The 25,264-nt window shown below is 38.5% G+C and overlaps 1 protein-coding gene across 7 annotated transcripts in view; it reads right to left on the reverse strand.

Annotated features, from left to right (window-relative positions):
• The window catches only part of LOC139937197 (uncharacterized), a 43,927-nt gene that overhangs the window by 13,405 nt on the left and 5,258 nt on the right, over positions 1-25,264 (reverse strand). For 5 of the 7 annotated variants that reach the window (XM_071932266.1, XM_071932265.1, XM_071932263.1 and 2 more), the window contains exons 2-10: positions 24,700-24,775; positions 22,683-22,744; positions 21,973-22,044; positions 18,970-19,002; positions 9,350-9,448; positions 8,480-8,617; positions 3,641-3,757; positions 2,821-2,949; positions 729-984 (exon numbers count right to left, since the gene is read on the reverse strand). In XM_071932266.1, coding sequence (XP_071788367.1) covers positions 729-984; positions 2,821-2,949; positions 3,641-3,757; positions 8,480-8,617; positions 9,350-9,448; positions 18,970-19,002; positions 21,973-22,044; positions 22,683-22,744; positions 24,700-24,730 — 937 coding nt within the window. In that variant the 5' untranslated portion in view covers positions 24,731-24,775. The remainder of the gene's footprint in view (positions 1-728; positions 985-2,820; positions 2,950-3,640; positions 3,758-8,479; positions 8,618-9,349; positions 9,449-18,969; positions 19,003-21,972; positions 22,045-22,682; positions 22,745-24,699; positions 24,776-25,264) is intronic. The other 2 variants (XM_071932267.1, XM_071932264.1) reach the window with 1 other exon arrangement.

Consider the following 25,264-nt stretch of genomic DNA (forward strand, 5'->3'; position numbering starts at 1 on the left):
CTCTGCTGAGAACACCAGAGCTCGAGTCTGGTGCTCTTGACGGTTTGGCCAAAAAACGCCCAGGTGACTGAGTCTTAAAGTTCCTACTGCATATTAGCTCATTCTTGTAAGCGGCAATGCAAATTAGATGTGAATGCATAAAATAGCTGTAAAATGTTCTCGATAATTTTATGAAGTACGCCTTTGCTTTTATGCACAAAAAAAAAAAAAACTTTTATGAAAAAAATACCTTGCATATGTCACAAGCGCAAACAGCGCCTTTACTGAGGTCAACAGAAAACCTATCAAAGTCTGAGAGTTGTGCATGTTGCATACACATTAAGCACGTTTACATTGTTTTACCTCATCAATGGCGGTCTACTGGACCCACAGCCCAATTTCATAGAGTTGCTTTTAAAAGCAGAAACAATTGCTTAGCATTTTTTTTTGCTTTAGTAGAAATGAGCAGGATACCAGTCACAATTTGCACATGTGACAGGGCAGTTTGGCTGGTAATCTAATTCTGTAAGCTAGTTTTGTTGTGCTAAGCAACTGTTTTTGCTGAAGCAGCTCTATGAATTTGGGCCCAGGTCTAAAATGACTCACCTCTCCAAAAATAAGTCATTCAGAACAAAATCCATTTACAAACAGAAATACCACCACTTTAAAGAGACAACAACATGCAAATTAGTATTAAAACAAAGCGCTTTGTGCAAGCAATACAAACAACACAAATTCAACGGCAATACCTGGGCTGCTACTATATGTGGGTGATGCAACGCCATTGGTCGTCCCAGCCATCCCCGATCCATACAGGAATTCAGCCTCGGATGAGATATGTGATGGAGACTGGGCCGGGGGTCCTGTTGTTGCTGCAGCGGCAGTGGGAGGGGATGCATTTACAGGAATAGCCCCCGACGTAGGGGGTGTGTTTTGTTGCTGGAAAAGCATACTCTCAAAGCTGCCCTGTGGGGTTAGCTGTGGACTTGAGGAACCCACCAGGTCCTGTGAAACAAGTACAGAAGATTTTTAAAAAGTGTTCACATTTTCTATGGGATTTGAGGCATTGCAAGTTGAGGTATCAGTTCTGCGCCTTTTCGGATATGTGCGCAGTACAAGTCTTTATTATTATTATTATTGTATCAATGAATATTTGATTTGTGGTAACATCATGCATATATATCTACTTGCTGGGATTTAACTATGTTCTTTTGAGGAACTTGTCTTTCTGTGTATTCTACTGCCACTGAGCACATTTTTAGGAATTCGGGAGACTGCTCTTTTGCCGCAGAACACATTCTTTGAAGTTGCTTCCCAGTTCCAAAAAGAACTGTGCTGCTTGAGCGAATTTGTTTTTGACGGGTATGTCATTTACTTTTGTTTATAACACGTTTGCTTACCATTTAAATGTAGTTTTGGTATCTGTACACTTCTTCAAATTTTCGATCAGTATACTCTGCTAGTCTTTACGAGGAAAAAATGTGAAGAGACAGCACAAGTGATTTCCAAAGGATTTCACTATTAGGGTTTTCGGTAACACCACATGTGTACTTGTCACATGTGTACTACTCGGGGGTGTCGTGGCCGAGCGGATAAGAGCACCGAATTCAAGCTCTGATGCTTCTGTTCAGCAGAGTGTGGGTTCGAATCCCGGTCGTGACACTTGTGTCTCTGAGCAAGACACTTAACTATAATTGCTTCTCTCCACCCAGGGGTAAATGGGTACCTGTGAGGGCAGAGATGGTTCTTGTGGTTGATTTAGCCGAGTAGCGCATATTAATGTTGCACAGGCTGCATACTCCCCACCAGGGAGCTGAGATGGTTTAAGGAGTGAATTAAGGCCCAGTGACCAGGGGTAATAATGTGAAGCGCTTTGGGACGCCCTCCGGGTGTGAAAAGCGCTATATAAAAACGGGTTATTATTATTATTATTACTTGGCACCATTTCGGTAACACCATGTGTCTACTTGCCACGTGGATTTAGTTTTTTTTGAGAACTTGTCTTGTTTTATATTTTACTACTGCAAAGTAGATTTTCAGAAAAGAGCTGTCGTGCTTATTAAAGGCAGTGGACACTAAGTTGTGTGCGTTTAGATGGTTGATTTTGAGACCTCAAGTTCTAAATATGAGGTCTCGAAATCAAATTCTTGGAAAATTACTTATTTCTCAAAAACTATGGCACTTCAGAGGGAGCCGTTTCTCACAATGTTTTATACCATCAACCTCTCCCCATTACTCGTCACCAGGAAAGGTTTTATGCTAATAATTATTTTGAGTAATTACCAATAGTGTCCACTGCCTTTAACTACTCCCCGGGCGGAAGGTAGAAAATCGGCCAGGTCTAAATGTACTACTTTAGCTTTAGTGGACTTCTCGTTATAAACTTCATTACTGCAGAATGAGTTCTTAGGTCTCAGCAGTTCGTCTAGTTTGCTTGTTCTGTATTCTGGTTGGCTGAAACACGGTCACGTTGGATGATTTAATATTGTCTAGTGATCGCGCGTGCATGTTTTGCGGTAACTACTAGAACCTGGACGGGCACTAGTCTTTGAAATTAGTGCCCGGTTACAGCGCCCTCTCTTGACTTGAACCGTGAACAGCAACTACAAAACTTCATATCTTTTACAGATTTCTGTTCTTATTTGACATTTAAGACCAAGCTGTGTTATAAAACACATATTGACTGGCATAATTCGGTAACTAGGGGAGCAACCTTTTTCCCGAGGCCGTCGGGAAATAGGTCACTCTTCTGGTCACTCAAAGTCCCTCGGGTGAATAGACGTACACTAGTTACCTCATTGCCAGTCAATATGCGCATACTAGTCATGGTCAGGATTTTACCTTAAGTAAAGGAGGTTGGACAGGACTGGAGTTTGACTCGCTGTAGGGTGGTGGCTGATGTCCTCGCAAAGCTTCAAGTTCAACAACGCGCATTCTCAACTTGACGTTTTCCGTCTCCAACTCTTGCACCTGAAACACAGAGATGATGTATTTAAAGACAATGTACACAGTTGGTACTACCAAGTGAGAAAACTTGTTCTCACTTGGTGTATCCCATCAAAACATAGAGCCATATGTATTGACTAGAGCGCTAACACCCGGTTATACACGCACTAAGGTTTTGAAGCCCTGTGGGCACATCCATGTTTATGTACAAACCAATACAAAAGCATGATAGTGCGATTGTTCTTTTCTGTGTGTCATCGAACCAAAAAGTGCAGCAAATGTGAACGCACAATCTGCTGATGAGCGTACAAACTGCGAGCTTCATGTGCGTCATGTTTAAAAGGCGCGTATACTTTTTGAGTACGTCAATCAGGTTGATCTTACAGTTTCTCAGTGCAGACGTACGTGAATGGGCAGTCGCGTACGTAAGCGCACACGTAAAATGAATTTTGCTGAATTTGAACAATGAACCTGTGGACACATTTCTGCATTGCACACAGCTCTCGCGCCCAACCAAATAGATTGGGAGCGACTCTAGGTTGACCAAAAGAAATTGTGGGTCCAGAAGGACCTTTTCGACTTCAATTGGTCCACTCGCTCCTATCTGCTTTAATTGTCAAACTGTGCGTGTACTTAATTCAGGTCTTTAATTTGGCGCGACTTTGGCGCGCCTGTCTTAAACGGGTGTAACAGAACCCAGGTGTCTATAAACTACCTTTTTCTGAAGTGAGAGCAATTGTTTCTGCGTTCCCATCTCCTTGCCAGAAGTTTGCATGAACTGCTGATAAGCCAAGTCAAAGGCCTGGCCTACAGTTAGAGTTATCTCCTCAGCCTGAAACGAAAGGAAAGAGTAAGAGAAGAAGACCAATTACTGAAAGTTTTTAATAATATTAATAAACAGTATTTATATGTTGGATTTGAGTCATTACATAGTGAGGTATCAATCTATATTATCTGTATATAGGATTTGGGGCATTGCATGGTGAGGTATCAATGTATATTTGCTTTGCGGTAACACCATGTGTGTATCTACTTGCCAGGTAGAGTTGTTCTTAGAGAACTGTCTTGCTTTATTCTACTGCCGTGGAGTAGATAATCGGGTGTTCGGGAGACTTCTCAGTTCTGAAAAGAACTGTCCTGCTTTTAACTATTACCAGGGCGGATGGTATAGAAATTAGACTGGACTACTACTTTAGCTTATAGGATCGTAATTAACTGTACTGCCACGGAGTCAGTTCTGAATTGGTCTCATTGTTTCGACTAGCTTGCGACTATATTTGGTTGACGGTAACAACATGTATTTATCTACCTGCTGGTTAGATTTAAGTTTTTTTCTTTGTATATTGTATATTTCTATAATTGCTTGTCATTGTTCGCTTGAAATTGTTTTCTGATTTTAAACTTAAGTTTATACCTTGTAGTTTTTTCTGTTTATCTATATTGTGATTTTGTTTTTAAATGTTTCTCAGAATTGAGCGCCATGGAGCATTGCTTTAGATTGGTTTAGCGATATATAAATTTTTACTGTTTAATAAAATTATTACATATTAAACTACCCTAGAGTAGCTTTTACGGAATTCAAAAGACTCTACTACTACAAAGTAGATTTTGAGGAGTTTGGAAGACTTCTCAGATCTAAAAAGAACTGCCCTGCTTATTAACTACTATGTGGGCGGAAGGTAGGAAGTCGACCAGGACTACTAGTCATATTTGGGCTTTAACGTCAATCCTGATGTAAATTTATACAAAACAAGGGTTGCACACATACCCCTAGACTGGTCACCTGTCTTTACCCTTGCAGAAAAAGAAAGGCACTGGTCTTACAGGGCCAACGGTTTTATTGTATTAAATGATTTCATTTGATAAACATACTGTGACGTAAGCTTTCCTTATCCGTGTTATATTTGGTCTAAGGTGATGTAGTTTATCAGCTTACTTTCAATTATAAACATATACAGCATGTGCATAATGTTGCCTGTAATGTTGTTTTATATTCACCAGTTTATATATATGGGTGAATTCACTGCAAACCTCTTTGTGAAATGAATGGGGCAGCATCCAGTCAGGTTGTTATCTGGCATTATTCATGAGCCTCGACATGCCACATTAGGGCTCTGCACTTACATCAAGTGTATTTCATGGGTTAACAGAGAATTTGTTTCTGAAAAGAACTGTCCTGCTTTTAACTATTACCAGGGCGGATGGTATAGAAATTAGACTGGACTACTACTTTAGCTTATAGGATCGTAATTAACTGTACTGCCACGGAGTCAGTTCTGAATTGGTCTCATTGTTTCGACTAGCTTGCGACTATATTTGGTTGACGGTAACAACATGTATTTATCTACCTGCTGGTTAGATTTAAGTTTTTTTCTTTGTATATTGTATATTTCTATAATTGCTTGTCATTGTTCGCTTGAAATTGTTTTCTGATTTTAAACTTAAGTTTATACCTTGTAGTTTTTTCTGTTTATCTATATTGTGATTTTGTTTTTAAATGTTTCTCAGAATTGAGCGCCATGGAGCATTGCTTTAGATTAGTTTAGCGATATATAAATTTTTACTGTTTAATAAAATTATTACATATTAAACTACCCTAGAGTAGCTTTTACGGAATTCAAAAGACTCTACTACTACAAAGTAGATTTTGAGGAGTTTGGAAGACTTCTCAGATCTAAAAAGAACTGCCCTGCTTATTAACTACTATGTGGGCGGATGGTAGGAAGTCGACCAGGACTACTAGTCATATTTGGGCTTTAACGTCAATCCTGAAGTAAATTTATACAAAACAAGGGTTGCACACATACCCCTAGACTGGTCACCTGTCTTTACCCTTGCAGAAAAAGAAAGGCACTGGTCTTACAGGGCCAACGGTTTTATTGTATTAAATGATTTCATTTGATAAACATACTGTGACGTAAGCTTTCCTTATCCGTGTTATATTTGGTCTAAGGTGATGTAGTTTATCAGCTTACTTTCAATCATAAACATATACAGCATAGTGCACAATGTTGCCTGTAATGTTGTTTTATATTCACCAGTTTATATATATGGGTGAATTCACTGCAAACCTCTTTGTGAAATGAATGGGGCAGCATCCAGTCAGGTTGTTATCTGGCATTATTCATGAGCCTCGACATGCCACATTAGGGCTCTGCACTTACATCAAGTGTATTTCATGGGTTAACAGAGAATTTGTTTCTGAAAAGAACTGTCCTGCTTTTAACTATTACCAGGGCGGATGGTATAGAAATTAGACTGGACTACTACTTTAGCTTATAGGATCGTAATTAACTGTACTGCCACGGAGTCAGTTCTGAATTGGTCTCATTGTTTCGACTAGCTTGCGACTATATTTGGTTGACGGTAACAACATGTATTTATCTACCTGCTGGTTAGATTTAAGTTTTTTTCTTTGTATATTGTATATTTCTATAATTGCTTGTCATTGTTCGCTTGAAATTGTTTTCTGATTTTAAACTTAAGTTTATACCTTGTAGTTTTTTCTGTTTATCTATATTGTGATTTTGTTTTTAAATGTTTCTCAGAATTGAGCGCCATGGAGCATTGCTTTAGATTGGTTTAGCGATATATAAATTTTTACTGTTTAATAAAATTATTACATATTAAACTACCCTAGAGTAGCTTTTACGGAATTCAAAAGACTCTACTACTACAAAGTAGATTTTGAGGAGTTTGGAAGACTTCTCAGATCTAAAAAGAACTGCCCTGCTTATTAACTACTATGTGGGCGGATGGTAGGAAGTCGACCAGGACTACTAGTCATATTTGGGCTTTAACGTCAATCCTGAAGTAAATTTATACAAAACAAGGGTTGCACACATACCCCTAGACTGGTCACCTGTCTTTACCCTTGCAGAAAAAGAAAGGCACTGGTCTTACAGGGCCAACGGTTTTATTGTATTAAATGATTTCATTTGATAAACATACTGTGACGTAAGCTTTCCTTATCCGTGTTATATTTGGTCTAAGGTGATGTAGTTTATCAGCTTACTTTCAATCATAAACATATACAGCATAGTGCACAATGTTGCCTGTAATGTTGTTTTATATTCACCAGTTTATATATATGGGTGAATTCACTGCAAACCTCTTTGTGAAATGAATGGGGCAGCATCCAGTCAGGTTGTTATCTGGCATTATTCATGAGCCTCGACATGCCACATTAGGGCTCTGCACTTACATCAAGTGTATTTCATGGGTTAACAGAGAATTTGTTTCTGAAAAGAACTGTCCTGCTTTTAACTATTACCAGGGCGGATGGTATAGAAATTAGACTGGACTACTACTTTAGCTTATAGGATCGTAATTAACTGTACTGCCACGGAGTCAGTTCTGAATTGGTCTCATTGTTTCGACTAGCTTGCGACTATATTTGGTTGACGGTAACAACATGTATTTATCTACCTGCTGGTTAGATTTAAGTTTTTTTCTTTGTATATTGTATATTTCTATAATTGCTTGTCATTGTTCGCTTGAAATTGTTTTCTGATTTTAAACTTAAGTTTATACCTTGTAGTTTTTTCTGTTTATCTATATTGTGATTTTGTTTTTAAATGTTTCTCAGAATTGAGCGCCATGGAGCATTGCTTTAGATTGGTTTAGCGATATATAAATTTTTACTGTTTAATAAAATTATTACATATTAAACTACCCTAGAGTAGCTTTTACGGAATTCAAAAGACTCTACTACTACAAAGTAGATTTTGAGGAGTTTGGAAGACTTCTCAGATCTAAAAAGAACTGCCCTGCTTATTAACTACTATGTGGGCGGAAGGTAGGAAGTCGACCAGGACTACTAGTCATATTTGGGCTTTAACGTCAATCCTGATGTAAATTTATACAAAACAAGGGTTGCACACATACCCCTAGACTGGTCACCTGTCTTTACCCTTGCAGAAAAAGAAAGGCACTGGTCTTACAGGGCCAACGGTTTTATTGTATTAAATGATTTCATTTGATAAACATACTGTGACGTAAGCTTTCCTTATCCATGTTATATTTGGTCTAAGGTGATGTAGTTTATCAGCTTGTACTTTCAATCATAAACATATACAGCATGTGCATAATGTTGCCTGTAATGTTGTTTTATATGCGCTAGTTTATATGTATGGGTGAATTCACTGCAAACCTCTTTGTGAAATGAATGGGGCAGCATCCAGTCAGGTTGTTATCTGGCATTATTCATGAGCCTCGACATGTCACATTAGGGCCCAATTTCATCGACGCTTCTGTAAGAAGGGAGTTCTGCACTTACATCAAGTGTATTTCATGGGTTAACAGAGAATTTGTTCATGTGTGCATATGTACTCCACGTTACTAAGCATTCCTAGCTTACACAGCTAGGGCAGAAACGTGGCACTTGCACACATCAGCGGAGACTGGTGGTCATAGGCGCGGAATCCGGCAGTAAGCAGAGCCATGAAAGTGGGCCTTGATTTTCAGGCTAACATTAAACATACCCCTGGGAAGATATCAATAGAGGGCGGTATAGAAGTACATAAACAAAGGGCACTTGGTCTATGATACTTACACATTTCTCACTGTCAATGACAAAGCAGACGTTCTTGTTTGAAACCTCCTCCTTACAAACGAAGGCACAGATTCTCTTGTCTTGCTTATCGTCAGCGCAGTAAGAAATCCGATGCAGGGGGAAGGTGTGAAGTCGAGTCTAAAACACAGAATATACAAATGAACAAATTAGAAAAACAACAAAGTTAAAAACCAAAGCCAGAACTCAAATCAAAGAAATCCGATGCAGGGGGTAGGTGTGAAGTCGAGTCTAAAACACAGAATATACAAATGAACAATTTAGAAAAACAACAAAGTTTAAAACCAAAGCAAGAACTCAAGTCAAAGATATTTGATGCAGGGGGAATGTGTGAAGTCAAGTCTAAAACACAGAATATACAAATGAACAAATCAGAAAAAACAACAAAGTTTAAAGCAAGAACTCAAATCAAAGAAATCCGATGCAGAGGGGAATGTGTGACGTCGAGTCTAAAACACAGAATATACAAATGAACAAAATTAGAAAAAAAGAAGACATCAAGACAGACAAAACAGTTTAAAACCAAAGCAGGAACTCAAGTCTGACAAGTCAAAATATTTGGGCATGAAGAGAAACACTTATCTCGAGTTAGGACCAGTTACTCGTCCTAACTTAGGACTATCAATGCAATTTGTATATCTCCTAGGACTAGTCCTAAGTTAGGACTAGTCCTAACTCTTTGTGAAATGGACCCCTGATCTCACAAACCATCACCAAGCTTCTTAAACTTGCTTGTTACATTCCCAAAATAACCTAATACACCTTGACACCCATGGCAACACAATGCAAATATCGTGTCGCCGAGACAATTACTTCCCGCTATATCTGCGAAAGGGGGGAAATATTTATTACCTTGGTTTGTCTATCTTGGATTGCCACTCCCATTGTTGAGATGGTCAGCTCCACCTTGGCAGGTTTTTCTCCATCAGCTCTCTTCAGTTGTCTGTTAAACTAAAACCAAAAGAACAAAAGAAATATGTCAACCCGATAATTAAATTATTCACAAACAAGATTCCACATTTTGAACTTTTGTTTTAAAAGCACTGGAAACGATTTGGTAATTGTCAAAGACCTGCCGTCAGTTTCACAAACTCTTTCTAACTTAGGATTAATCTTAGGACTTAGGACGAGTCCCAACCCTGCACTGTAGCATGTAAACCTAAAGATTAAACCTCAGTTAGGACGAACTACTCAGGAAGAGTTACTCGTCCTAACTCGAGATAAGACAAGTTTTGACTCTTTGTGAAATCGACGGTAGGATTCTTACTTGTTGTATCTCAACATATGTGTAAAATAATAAACCTGTGAACATTTAGGCTCAATAGGTCATCAAAGCTGCAAGAAAATAATGACAGAGAAACACCCTTGTTGCACAAATTGGTGTGCTTTCAGTTGCTTAAAGCCATTGGACCCTTTCGGTACAGGAAAAAAAAAAGTTCACAGATTTACAAATAACTTACAGGGTTTACAGAAGGTAATGGTGAAAGACTTCTCTTGAAAATTAGTCCATGAAATGCTTTACTTTTTGAGAAAACAGTAAAACAATATCAATTCTCGTTAGCGAGAATTACGGATTTATTTTAAACACATGTCATGACACGGCGAAACGCGCGGATACAAGGGTGGGTTTTCCCGTTATTTTCTCCCGACTCCGATGACCGATTGAGCCTAAATTTTCACAGGTTTGTTATTTGATATAGAAGTTGTGATACACGAAGTGTGGGCCTTGGACAATACTGTTTACCAAAAGGGTCCAATGGCTTTAAGGAAGGCTTCAGGCCTGAAGTCTTTTTCAGATTCAAATATTTTATGTGAGAAACTACGGTACTTCAGAGAGTCTTTTCTCAAAATGTTTGACACTATCAACAGCTCTCCATTGCTTGTTACCAAGTAAGTTGTTATGGTCATATATATTTTGAGTAATTACCAAACTTGTCCAGTGCCTTCAAAAGAAATATGTACCCAAGGGAATGTTGTGTGATCGATATCAACATTTAGGTACACGCTTTGGGCCTACCCTTTAAAACAGACACAAATGTAAGACCAAGGAACTGTAAGTAACTAATACATACCAAGAAAAAAAAAGGTTAAAAAATTAGACACCCAGGGAATCTCAAACTCTACAATTACAAATAATAGGGATGTGTAGGTTGCCTTTAAAGACACTGGACACTATTGGTAATTGTCAAAAACCAGTCTCCTCACTTGGTGAATCTCAACATATGCATAAAATAACAAACCTGTGAATATTTGAGCTCAACTGGTTGTCGAAGTTGCAAGATAATAATGAAAGAAAAAACACCCAAGTCACACGAAGTTGTGTGCATTCAGATGCTTGATCTTGTGACCTCAAACTCTAAATCTGAGGTCTCGAAATCAAATTCGTGGAAAATTACTTCTTTCTTGAAAACTACTCCACTTCAGAGGGAGCCGTTTCTCACACTGTTTTATACCATCAACCTCTCCCCATTACTCGTCACCAAGTAAGGTTTTATGCTAATAATTATGTTGACTAATTACCAATAGTGTCCACTGCCTTTAACTTCTCAGAACAATTCCTCAGTAATAACATTTCATAAAAGGTAAACCAATATCTCTGACAACATGAGTGTCTGTCCATAAAGTACATGTATGGTTCATCAACGCAGAGATACGACTACAAGAATATGTTTTTCAATAAACAACAAAGAGAGAGATTTGTTTTCCAAAAAAGAAATTCACAACATACACTCTGTTTGATAATATAGTCATGTTATGAGGATGTACATGTACACTGTCCGTGCATAAATACAAAGAAAAAACTGTCAGATGTTTTCGAACTGTCTTTGCTGTAGGTAACAGAGTTTGGGTACATCAATTTTGGTTTTACCCATACATACACCGATGTATGTTAGCACTGTATACTCAAGTCCAGTGGAAAAAAATATCACAGGCATGTAGTTTTGAACATTTTGCTACTATAACATTATTTGTGCAGGCCTAGATGTTAAAGAGAGCATGGCCATTTTCATTTTGCAAAGGGCATTTTCATTTGAAAGTCTATAGAAAACATGTGAAGGGGCACAATGAGAAGTCCAGTACAACATAGACCATGCCCTATGTGGCCTCCACTTAATTTCAGGTCTGGTTGTTCCAATTTGAGAGATGGTTACAATACACGTCATCGACCGCCATCTTTGATGTGTACGCGCTGCGCGTGACTCTCAGCCAGTAGCTCTTCACGCAGGCACAATCTGGTGACGCCTAACAATCCATCTATTTTATAAAAAATGTTTCATAATAAAAAAAAACATTTTCACAAGTCTCTTAAATTTAAGGTGTCATCTTTGAACCCCCCCCCCCCCCTCTCAACTTGGTGAAAATAAAGGCATTATCTGTGAAGCCACAACATTATTTTTACAAATTCAGGTTTTGGTTTGTACAAACATTACTCTGATTGAAAATCTGTGAACTTGTGTGAAATTTCAATGACATGTTCAAACTTTTTGTGTAAACTTTAGACTTCTGTATCTGTAAGTGATGTTGATTTTAGACTTTGAGTTTCGACTTGTTCTCAAAGTGTTATAACCAGTACAAATAGACACGTTTAAGGGCTAATGTAAACTACACTGCATGCATGAACAGTAATCTTTGTACACCAATAAACAGAACTTTGTGCCACTTATGTACGGACTTGTTATTCACTTACTGTTAAATTATTAAACCATCCCCTTGTCAAACACTGTATCAGGGACATACATATTTGTTTGATACAATTTTTATACAAAAAACAATGGATGAACAGTTAGTCTTTGTACACCAATAAACATTTTAGAGTTGTGTGCCACTTGTGTGTGGACTTTGTTAATAACTTGTTTTTCAAGTTATTAAAGCCGTTGGACACTTTCGGTAAACAGTATTGTCCAAGGCCCACACTTCGTGTATCATATAAAATAACAAACCTGTGAAAATTTAGGCTCACTCGGTCATCGGAGTCGAGAGAAAATAACGGGAAAACCCACCCTTGTTTCCGCAAGTTTCACCCTGTCATGACGTGTGTTTAAAATAAATCCATAATTCTCAATATCGAGAATTGATACATGTTTTAATGTTTTCTCAAAAAGTCAAGCATTTCATCGAATAATATTTCAAGAGAAGTCTTTCACCATTACCTTCTGTAAACCCTGTAAGTTATTTGTAAATCTGTAAACTTTTATTTATTTTTCTGTTCCGAAAGTGTCCAATGGCTTTAAATCATCCCCTTAACAAACAATGTACAAGGGACCTAAATATCTGGTTGATGAAACTTGTTTGATACACAAACTTTGTTTGCATTTTTTTCTTTTTACAAAAAGTTCCTAATGAAAAATACTAAAATAATTATTACAGAGTTGTTTTCTTTCTAACAAAACAGTTGCTGGCATAATCCACCATAACAAAAGCTGACAAGCCTGTTTGGGATCGATCGTTAGAGTAGGGTTTAGAAAGTGCATTTTAAACAAATACGTGCATTAAATATTTAAATAAGTGGTATGACATAGAATATAACTACATCACAGGCACACACAGCAGTGGGTAAACGTATTGTCAAGAAAAACAAACAAACAAACAAACAAACACACAAAATAAAAAATACCAGCTAGTTTCCAGTATTTCTAAACCATGAAGGGCGTGGTGTGAACAAAATTTATATGTATCGGTAATGCAAAACAAGTAAAACAAAGTGATATTTCATTGTTGTTATTATTATTGTTAATTATTAACCACAAGAAAACAACAAACAGCCAGTCAAAGATGAGATAAAACTGTAATTGTGTTTTTAAGATGAAAAGTTAAGTGCTGAAAACATTAAAAGCACCCCATGTGGTCCAAAATATGGTGAATTAAAACACCAACATCTTTGAGTTTTTTTTTATTTCATTTAATAATATATATAAACAAAGTCTTATATAGCGCACGTATCTACCAAACAAGGTATTCAAGGCGCTGAGTATATACAAACTTTCAGAAAGATAGGTTATTGCAGTGATGAATTCTGAGACCCAATTGTGTAGCACTTATAAGGGTTTACAAGGTGCTAAGGCGCATTAAGCAGCCACAACCAGGTACACCGGGGCGAACCCCTTCTCTTTCCGATAAGTACACTGGGTTCTTTTACATGCGTTACTCAATACATGGGACCAACGGCTTTACGTCCCATCCAAAGGTCGAGGCAATGGTAAAGTGTCTTGCTTAAGGACACAAGTGTCACAGCTTGGGATTCGAACCCACACTCTGCTGATCAGAAACACCAGAAATTGAATTCGGTGCTCTTAACCGCTCGGCCACGACACTTCAAGTATTCTAGTTGTCAAGCCAAGGACTCAGTAATACAAACTTAATCACTGTACTAGCCAAAAACCCAATGGCGAGAAAACAAGGAAGGAAGTTTCAGATTTAAAAAAAAAACAAATTTTTTCCAGGGAAAGCCCACGCATCAGGGCCCAATTTCATGGCTCTGCTTATCGACGAATTCAACGCTTACGATCACCAATTCCCCCCCACTTAGGTGCAAGCGCCAAATTTCTGCGCTAGCCTTGTGAGCGTAGAATGCCTAGTAACCTCGAGTACGACCGCGCAGAAGCCAAAATTCACCTGCTTCCATAAGTAGAGCCATGAAAACCAAATTCACATAGTGCCCCAGTGTTATTCAAATATAGGTCCTTGAAGTTGAAGGAGAGTAAAGATACCACTATCAGACTATACCAACCCGATCGCCCTTATCACCAAAGAGCCCAATTATACCCAATGCCTTAGGGTCAAAACCATCATATATTCTATTTCTGTGTATCTTTGCTTATGGAGAAATTCAGTTTTATTTCTGAAAGCACACCTTACACCCAGCTCTAATTTTGTTGCCATTTAAGCTCTAGAACAAGGACTCCAATTGCATTTTTTTTTTTTTTTTTTTTTTTTTTTTGAGCAATCACTCAACTCACATGGCCAGACGGCCACTTTAAGGTGAGGGCTACATTTAACTGAATTGAATATCGACCCAAATCAACTGTCACCTACTATTGGGCCTGAATCAGGGTTAGCCTCCTTCATAAGGTTTATCGTGTTATGGGTAGGCAGAGGGGGCAATTGACAACCGCGGTGAATGTTGTCATCCATGATGTGCACACGCATGGCCTATATCATTGTGTGGGTTCAACAGCGCCCTCTCTTGATATTTTGCTATTTGCGATAAACCAACGTAGGCATGGGTATCCTCCACTATAGGAGTTTGGTTGGTAGAGCAGAATGCACTACCTTCCCAACTTTAAGGTTACATGTAAGTGCCTTGCTTAAGGGCACAAGTGTCATGGCTTGGGAATCGAACCCACACTCTACTGCTGACAACACTAGAGCTTGGAAGAAATTATTTTATGTAAAAAAATACATGAAACCCTTTCATGTAGTTCTAGAGATTAAAGTGAAAATTGAGAGTGATGTTTGGCTAAGGTTGACTTAAACGGAGAATGAAGCGCAAACAGGCGGACTTCTTTTTATTGTGTGTTTGTATGCTTGGGGTTTCTACAAACTTGTTTGCTATATGTACATGTGTGTTTAATGACAAAGTAAATGATAAGTTAAGGGGCTACAGCCTAGTTTTATGTTTTTATAGAGCTGCTTAAAGGCCCTGGACACCTTTGGTAACTGTCAAAGACTAGTCTTCTTACTTAGTGTATCCCAATATGCATAAAATAACAAACCTGTGAAAATTTGGCCTCAATTGGTCGTCGAAGTTGTGAGAGAACAATGGAAGAAAAAACACCCTTGTTGCACAAGATTTGTGCTTTTAGATGCACTGAATTTGAGACCTCAGCTGAGGTCTCAAATTCAATTCAAATATTTTAGTGCAAAATTACTTCTTTCTCCCCCCAAAAAACATGTTACTTTAGAGGGAGCCGTTTCTCACAATGTTTTATACTGTCAACAGCTCTCCATTGCTTGTTACCAAGAAGGTTTTGATGCTAACAATTATTCTGAGTAATTACTGAAAGTGTCCAGTGCCTTTAACAGGCCACAGCCTAGTCTCATAGGAGAGCTGCTTCAGCACAAAAAGGAGTGGAGCACAATAAAATTATGCTTACCAGAATAAGGTTGCAAGTAGTTGCAAGCCAAAATACCATATTACATATTATATAGAAGAGTTTGCGGTAACACCATGTAATAACAATCTCTAAATGAGTTGTGGTGGTTCTGAAAAGAACCGTTGGATTAACTCGACGTTTCGATCAGTATGCTCTGATCGTCTTCTGGAGAGATTGTCTTCTGGAGATTCTCAAGAAGACGATCAGAGCATACTGATCGAAACGTCGAGTTAAACCAACGGTTCTTTTCAGAACCACCCCAACTCATTTAGAGATTGTTATTACATGGTGTTACCGCAAACTCTTCTATATCTTATTTCCACCATGCAAAGTTTCAAATCCTACTTATATTACATATTCCAACTGCTTTCCTGCATGTGTTTGGTTAGCAGAGAGTTGTTTTTAAATCATAATTTTCTGCTTAAACGGCTCCATGAAATTGATAATTACCAATTTGTGAATACAAGTAAATTTTTTCCAACCTAAGACCTTACTCCTACTGAGTACCAATCCCCAGAAAAATATTTCTCTCTGAAATACTGTGACAGTAAAAAAAGAATTAAGCTACTATAAGTTATCACACAAGCGCGAGTGGAATACGGAAAAATATAGCGCTTCTGCGTCCCATATCTAACGAGGCCGAAGGCCGAGTTGGATATGGGACGCAGACGTGCTATATTTTCCGTATTTCCACGAGCGCGCGTGTGATAACGTATTTATCTTCAAGCAAACTTGGCCCGTGACATAGAACACACAAGACGCATGGTAGTGATATTAGCCGTGCAATATACCGTATTTTCCTGCGGATAAGACGCTCGGCGGACAAGGCGCAAGACGCTAAAATGACAAAAAAAAATTCAAACGTCAGCAGACAAGGCGCACCACCGCACAAGGCGCACGTTTAACCGCAAACAAAAGAACACCTGGCGCCACCCGGTGTCGGTACATTGACACAAAGACGTAATTTGTTGCCTTTGAGAACCTACGTATACCGACCTTTATCAAATCAGCCAACGCTGTATATTGTAAATAACATAAAGTTCGGCCCAATCAGCGGGCAGAAACCATGGTCCACGCACTGTCTGAAGTTAATTTTATTTGCAACATGAACACAATGCCTCCCTGGACACATCCGACGTCCCCACAAACTACGAGGATCTTTGCTGATTACAGATACATTGCAGCGACAGACGGACGTAGCGTGTGGGTGTAGTAATGTATCCTCCGGCCGGGATGTCGCTGCATGCACATTAATATGCACATGTACACAGTGGATTGCGCTGCTCAATCTCGAGAATCCACAACAGATGTTGGAGACCATGTGGGCACCGTATTGAACGATGTTCGCCGACGGGTTGCGCTAAGCCGTCGCATTTGCGCTGCCTGGAAATGCGCCAAAATTCCCACGTGACTGTGCGGATCCCAAGCATGCCCAGACATAGCCTGAACGTATGCAATCAAATTCCATTGCGGACTTGAGAGCAGTGACTATTGGGCATCTATATCACTGCACGTTCATTGTATCCAAAGGGAATCACTGGATCTAGCGGCAGGGACCTTCCGGATAAAGACAGGGGCGCAGTCTAGCCCAGACACGTCGAGTCTTGTCTCAATGCGTTTATTGCTGGTTCGCGTAATTTTTACCAATAGAGGGCGTTTAACCTCACGCTATTACATCGTTCCAAAACGCCCTCTAGCGTTCAATGTTTCTTGTATTTATTGTCACACTCACAGTAACAACGACTATAGGCGACATCTGCTTTTGTGTTGCGTGATTAAATTTACAGACCTTGGAACGGTTGCGTTTTGGGGCTAATTTTCTGTGTCGTTTTGAGAGATTTTCGAGTCTGAACTTGGACATCGTTGATTTTACAGGCAAGTTTCATGCAAGGGCAACCATGATTTTAACAACCGTTCCTACCCGAAGTTTTGAAGCAATAAAATAAAATAAACCCTCAAAGTTTACCACACAATAGCGGTTGGGTGAATGACGTTTGTATGAAGTTATTGACTATCAATCGTTTTCGGAACGAATACCCGGCCACACAGAAAAACGTTTGTACACTGCCGACGTCTGTTGGGCCGAAAGCTAGATGCATTGCGGCATTAATGGAATGAAAGCACGGTCATGGGGAATAAACACGTTGCAGCATTGTTGGAATAATTGGACCGTCTGGGGGATTGCGGCATTGTTCGAACGAAAATACGGTCACAGTGTCTGAATAGTCTTGTTCGACCGCATTATTGAGTAAGGATTCTTCACACAAAGATCGTTGATTTGAACTGGACATGAAGGTATTTTTTATTTCACGCAGTGATCATTAAAAAAAATCAATCGTCAGCAGACAAGGCGCACCGAAAGATAAGACGCATCGATGTTTTTGGGGTCTAAAAAGTCAGATAAGACGCGTCTTATCCGCAGGAAAATACGGTAGGTTGTTATCACCACTCCATTCTGCCAATCTGATTGGAGGATTAGCGCGTACTTGAAGATAAAAGCTGTTGTCAGTTGGTGGTGCGACCAACGAGTTCTACCCGGAACATGTGTTGAAAAGAGAGTACAGTACAGTACAAGTAAGACATTAGATTAGAGTGATTTTTGTACATGAATATATGAATTTGTTAATGTTAATTTGGGGCAATTTGGACCAACACAAAATTGCAGTCTTTAAAGGCACTGAACACTATTGCTAATTACTTAAAATAATTGTTAGCATTAAAAACTTTCTTGGTAACGAGCAATGGAGAGCTGTTTACAGTATAAAACATTGTGAGAAAAAGATTATTTTTCTTCTACCATTATTATCTCGCAACTTCGACAACCAATTGAGTTCAAATTTTCACAGGTTTGTTATTTTGTGCACAAATGTTGAGATACATTAAGTGAGAAGACTGGTCTTTGAAGGGTCTGAATACGTTTGGTAATAACTCTGAAAATTAACGGAAATAAAACCTTACCTAGTAGGTTTTAAAGCTAACAGTTATTTTTAGAAATTACCAAAAGTGTCCAGTGTCTTTAATACGGATACATAATCCATGAGCAACGGTGTGAAACAACATAGTTTCATTCTAGCGTTTGGCTCCGTAGGGCCATAAAACCTTACTTAGTAGGTTTTAAAGCTAACAGTTATTTTTAGAAATTACCAAAAGTGTCCAGTGTCTTTAATACGGATACATAATCCTTGAGCAACGGTGTGAAACAACATAGTTTCATTCTAGCGTTTGGTTCCGTAGGGCCATAAAACCTTACTTAGTAAGTTTTAAAGCTAACAGTTATTTTTAGAAATTACCAAAAGTGTTCAGTGTCTTTAATACGGATACATAATCCTTGGGCATAGTATCAGCTTTCTCGGTTTGGATTCACATTGTCCTACTTACATGAATCTTGCGCAGAGATCCTTGCGTATCAAGCTGTATATAACATGAGTTTAATATCACACACAAACAATAAATCAAAAATGGATGTCTGGTTTTGTAATCACCATAAACGTCGGCTAGCTGTTGTCAAATGAACATGAAAGGAAAGAAGTTGATGTGAAATCAAATCACTGTACAATTTTCCTTTTTTTTTTTTTTTTTTTTTAATGTTTCATTTATTGTACTCTTGTTTTAGGGAAGGGAGGGGAAACTCAGTCTCTTTTTTTACTATGAGTGAAATACTATGTTACTATTGGGTTTTTTATTTGACAGAAACATATGTTTGGGCAGCCTTCAAGCCTTAAATTAACCAAGAATTTACACCGCAGGTTATTTGATCTGATTATTACCAGCACAATGCACGACAAAAGGAAACAAATTAGTCCAACAAATTAAAGCAAGTAGACATAAAAAAAAAGATTGATTTACAAAAATTAAAAGGCTTGAGAAAAAAATGTGAAAATCTGTTATTACAGCAAACAAGAAGCCTTGTGGATTGACCTTTGACATAAGTCTGGAACCCTGACTAAGTAATTGTTTCCGATATAACAAACTATCCTTCCTCAGTTACACACATGGGGCTCAAACAGGTCTGCGTCCAGGGCCCAGTTTCATAGAGCTGCTAAGCGGCCAATTTCAAGTTTCCAACCTTACGGTATACCTGTGCTTATACTATATGAAAATGAATGATGTAACAATGCATCCATTGTGAACGTGCAAGCTGGCCGCCTAACTTTCTTGCTTACTTGTGAATACAAGTGCGCTTAAGCATTTTTTGTTGCTTAAGTCAGCACAAATTTTTTTTATCATTTAGCAGCACTATGAAAAATGGTCCAATGAGACTTAACAAAATGTGTGCATGATGGAATCAAGGGTTAGTGCTTTACTCAATTTACAGTATTAAGCCCGGTTCATACTTCCTGCGAATGCAAATGCGATACAAATGTTGACGTCACAAATTCGCAACGAATAATTCCCAGCAGTTCAACTCTGCTCAAACTCACTTGCGAATATCAGTGCAAAAGGAGGGTTGTGCCGTCAAATTCACATCAAAATCGCTTCGCATTCGCATTCACAGGAAGTATGAATCAGGCTTTCATCTTTGAAATGAAGTTCCCACAGACTGCTGTTCTACTTAAGTGTCGTACTATCATGGCCTGGGCCAAATTTTGTAAAGCTGCTAAAGCCTAAAACACAGCGTTACAAATTTTCTGCTAAGCAATAACAAGCAGGGTACCTGTCACAAATTGTACATACGTGACATGGTGTTTTGGCTGGTAACCGTATTCTGGTTAATGTAATTTTATTTTGCTTTACTTATGTTGTGCTCAAACAACTTTTTGAAGTTGGGCCTGCTTACATGCACAACATGCAATGTTAGTTCGTAGCCATACCCAATATTTTGACTACCATATTGTAGCTCTGCATCATGTGTTTGCACACTGCAGTCTGAGTACGGTAATCCTATTCAAACATGATCTTACAAACAACTCCAGTCTTGGCACCAGACACAGGTCAAAGGTTACACAGCAAAAGCAAACTCGATTTAGGAATCAATGCTATTAGAAATAGGACAAACCTTGCTAGTGCTATTATAAACCTCCAAGTATCACAAGTAAATGTTTAGAAAGTAATGAACAAAATAGAAAAAAATTAATTCACAAAAGCATTTTTGGGCAAGAACCTACTTTTAATTTAATATTTTCAAAATCCATAATTTTTCACCTATAGATCCTACAAGATCCCACGACACTTCCACAACTAGAATTCAAAAAGCACAATAGAGCGGTTCCAAAATTATTCATCCAGAGATTTATTTCCTCTTGATAGCAATAATGTGCTCCAGGAACATTGAAATGAAATGCCACGAAACAAAAAACCTCAGGAAATATTGAGAATAAAATGTCAAGGATGAAACCAAGCTCTCCTTACAAGAATGTGTTATTAAAAGTAATGGTCATTGTTTGGATTTTGTCAACATCATGCTTAAAGGCAGTGGACACTATTGGTAATTACTCAAAATAATCATTAGCATAAAACCTTACTTGCTGACGAGTAATGGGGAGAGGTTGATGTTATAAAACATTGTGAGAAATGGCTCCCTCTGAAGTGACATAGTTTTCGAGAAAGAAGTAATTTCCACAAATTTGATTTAGAGTTTGAGGTCTCGAAATCAACCATCTAAACGCACACAACTTTGTGTGACAAGGGTGTTTTTTCTTATATTATTATCTCGCAACTTCCGCGACCAATTGAGCTCAAATTTTCACAGGTTTGTTATTTTATGCATATGTTGAGATACACCAAGTGAGGAGACTGGTCTTTGACAATTACCAATAGTGTCCAGTGTCTTTAAAATTACCAAGAGCTGCAAAGCACAAATATTTGCTAAACATGAAATTTCTTTCTTGATAAAAACAGGATTACCTACAAAATTTCCATATTGCTTGGTACCTGTATTCAGCTGTTGATTGATTATCCTGAAAATCACTTGGAATTTGGTCAATAAATCCTGATTTTATCAAAGCAAAATTTTCATGCTAAGCACAAATGAAATTGGGCCCATGGCATTTCAGCTGAATAATTTCGCAGGATGCTTACAACCATTGCCATCCTTATACCAAGTAATCATTATTTTCAACAACAGGTGCACACATATATGTTTAAATTATGAGACCCATTTACTAGCACCTTGTGAGTGTTTTAAAAGGTGCTGCGGTGCAACATACTGCCAACTTGCTCAATTCCAAAATGGCCAAAGCTTTTCTGAATTCCTTGTACGTGGCTAGTTAATAACTTGATTCAGAACTTTTATATTTTTTTTTATTTTTGAAGTGAATTCCCTATATGTGGCTAGTAAAATAACTTGATTCAGAATAAAAAAATTAAAAAACATTTTTTTGAAGGGAATTCCCAGTAAGTGGTGAGTTAATAACTTGATTCAGAATAATTCTAGGGTATTACCTTGAGTTTGCGGACAGCCTCTCTCACCACTTCAGCACCTTTTGGATTTTCTACTTCAGTGTTTCCGATGAGCTGCAAAGACCAAATGAAGAAAAAAAAAGTTTTTTTTAACGATGGTCTGAAGAAGTATGCCTGGAGCTGCATTGGTTTCAAATATTCTTGAAATTGAAGAACTATGTGCCAAACAGTAGCTAAGCGAATGCAGCTGAACGCACTACCTTCCAAACTTTTTACAAAGCAATTATGGTTAAGTGCCTTGCTCACAAGGGCACAAGTGTCATGACGCCACCAGGGCTTGGGTCCCATGAAGTACACTGCTCGGCCATGACGCACCAGTTGATGATACAAGCATGGAATTTGTCTAGAGTCATCGTCTAGAGCAAGCTAGTCGAAACGTTGAGACCAATTCAGAACTGACTCCGTGGCAGTACAGTTATTACGATCCTATATAAAGCTAAAGTAGTAGTCCAGTCTAATTTCTATACCATTGGCCCTGGTAATAGTTAAAAAGCAGGACAGTTCTTTTCAGAACTGAGAAGTCTCCCGAACCTTCGATTATCTACTCTGCGGCAGTAGAATAAAGCGAGACAGTTCTCTAAGAACAACTCTACCTGGCAAGTAGATACACACATGGTGTTACCGCAAACCAAATATACATTGATACCCCACCATGCAATGCCTCAAATCCTATATAAGGGAAGTGTATTTACCTTGACGTTGTAAACCACATGTCCGCTTGTCAGAGCTGTTGTAGGGTGCACCCATCTTCTTCCTTCAAATCAAACGGAATTTTTTTCACTCACGTTAACATTTCAAAATCAGACTCAAATACAAACAAGTGAAAAGGGATTAAATCATTTTAGCGAAATCAAGAATCAAACCAGTTATAAAATGTGAGACTCAAAATTAAGAATTGCATCAAATTTCATTTACTAAAAATCATTATCCCAACCTTTCAGAGAAATTTAAAGACGAATTTCAAATTTCCAGCAACTCTTTTTAGCACAAGTACACTTAAAAGACTCTGGACACTATTGGTAATTGTCAAAGACCAGTCTTCTCACTTGCTATATCTCAACATGCATAAAGTAACAAACCCGTGAAAATTTCAGCTCAATTGGTCATCGAAGTTGGGAGATAATAATGGTAGAAAAACACCCTTGTCACACAAAGTTATGTGCTTTCTGATGCTTGATTTTTGAGACCTCAAGTTCTAAATCTGAGGTCTCGAAATCAAATTCATGGAAAATTACTTCCTTCTGGAAAACTACGTTATTTCAGAGGGAGCCGTTTCTCACAGAGTTTTATACTATCAACCTCTCCTACCCATTACCAAGTAAGTTTTTATGCTAATAATTATTTTGAGTAATTACCAATAGTGTCCACTGCCTTTAACTCCAAAACCTTTGATTTGATCAAGAGGCTGAAAACCGACTGAATCTACCAAATTTAGGCAAATCCAGGGTCATGTTGGGGAATTTGCCTACCACCTGAGGAAATATTGCTTTAAAATTTTCTGCTAAAGCAGAAATAAGCACTAGCAGGACACCGGGTAACTATGCTGCATATGACATGGTATTTTGGCTGATAACCGTATTATGTTAGGCATATAATTTTGGTAGTCTTATCTACTTGTTCTGCTTTAAAGCAGCTTTTTGAAATTGTGCCCTATCATTACAGCCTAATTAACAACCATTCACAAATACCCCAGACAATTTAGCTATTCTATTTGGTAGAGATCGCATCACGTGGGGGTGTTTAAACCTTTGATAATGACCGGTGTTTATAACCGGTTGTGAGTGGAGACTCCGCGCTAGTCTTGATGCAAGACGTTTCTTGTTACCGCCGATGCAGGTGCTGTCGGTGAGTTGGCCGCGCTGTGTGTGAAAGGAAAACCAGCGAATATGCACCTAGACTATATGCACATGCGCACCAACGGAACATGAAAACACACGCGTACGGATGTCGTACATGTATGTAACATGTACTGTACATACCATGGAGGTAGAAACATACAGAGCTCAAGTACTCGGAAACGGATAAGTTTTACCGAGTTTCTTACTTTATTACGCCTTTTAACCAAAAAGGTGTTTATGAATGGGAATAAAAGGGTTGCTACTAGTTCTTTCACGGCCGTTTAAAACCTTGCAGGGTTGAATTGCCGTGTAATACTGCGAGGGCCTTTATCACAAGGCAGTTCGACCGTGCCTATTTTAAACGACCGTGAAAGAACTAGTCGCTACACATTTATTCCCTTATTACTAAATACCCCAGGCAATTTCGCTATTCTTATTGGTAGAGAGCGCATCACTTGGGGGTGTTTAAACGGTTGATAAAGACCAGCTGGAGCTGTTTATAACTGGCTTTGTCACGCGGAACGCAATTCATAACTATTAGTAATAGCGCCTGAAGTATGTCTAAACGCGCGTACACACAACCCATGCGCACCAAATAGATTTTTTACAAAGTTTTCGGAAAAACCTCAAATTTTCCGATTGTCAAATAGTCTTTAGTTGTAATTTGTAACATTTTTTCAACAAAAGGGCATGTATGAATCGGAAAAAAGGAGTAGTGACTCATTCGTAAACGACCATTTAAAACCTTGCAGGATAGTGGCTTACGGCTTGGGCCTTTATCGCATGCCCACGATCCGGCCAGTTTTAAACGGCCATTTAGGACCTTGTCATTACCCTTTTATTCCCTTATTTAAAAACCAAGTTCACATACCCGACTGCTTAGATCCACTTTTCTTGCTCATTTTGAGAAGTTGGTCAGTAATCCTCTAGTTCGATTAAAACACCATCTGATCAAGAAGAAGAAAAAACATGAACTACATGAAATGAATGCAGTTAGTCTGTTTGGGTGATAGTATACAAATATTGACTGCTTCGAGTGCTATGGATTTAAAAACTATGACTCCCAACATGATCCCCGGAGCATTCTATAGAACGCTCCCGGGATCACCGAGTCAATATTTGTTTTATAACACCCCAAACATGTCTAAATACTGTACTATTATTATTAAGTTACAGACCTGAATGCTACAATCCACGGACGACGCGAATACAGATTGCAAAAACTTTTACTGACATGCTGCATGTAGTGTCATGTAATCCGAAATGGTTACAGACTATTAATTTATCATCCTCGTACACGCAACGGACGTCTGGGTACTGCACGCCGTGTGCTAGTCTTCGGACTAGCGCACGGCAAACCAACGCACTATCACACGGCCGTCGTCTAGCAAAACTAAGACATGTCATGTGACGCGCTCTAAACCAATGAGCAGGCA

The sequence above is a fragment of the Asterias amurensis genome, chromosome 5, assembly GCF_032118995.1.
Source record: "Asterias amurensis chromosome 5, ASM3211899v1".
NCBI lineage: Eukaryota > Metazoa > Echinodermata > Asteroidea > Forcipulatida > Asteriidae > Asterias > Asterias amurensis.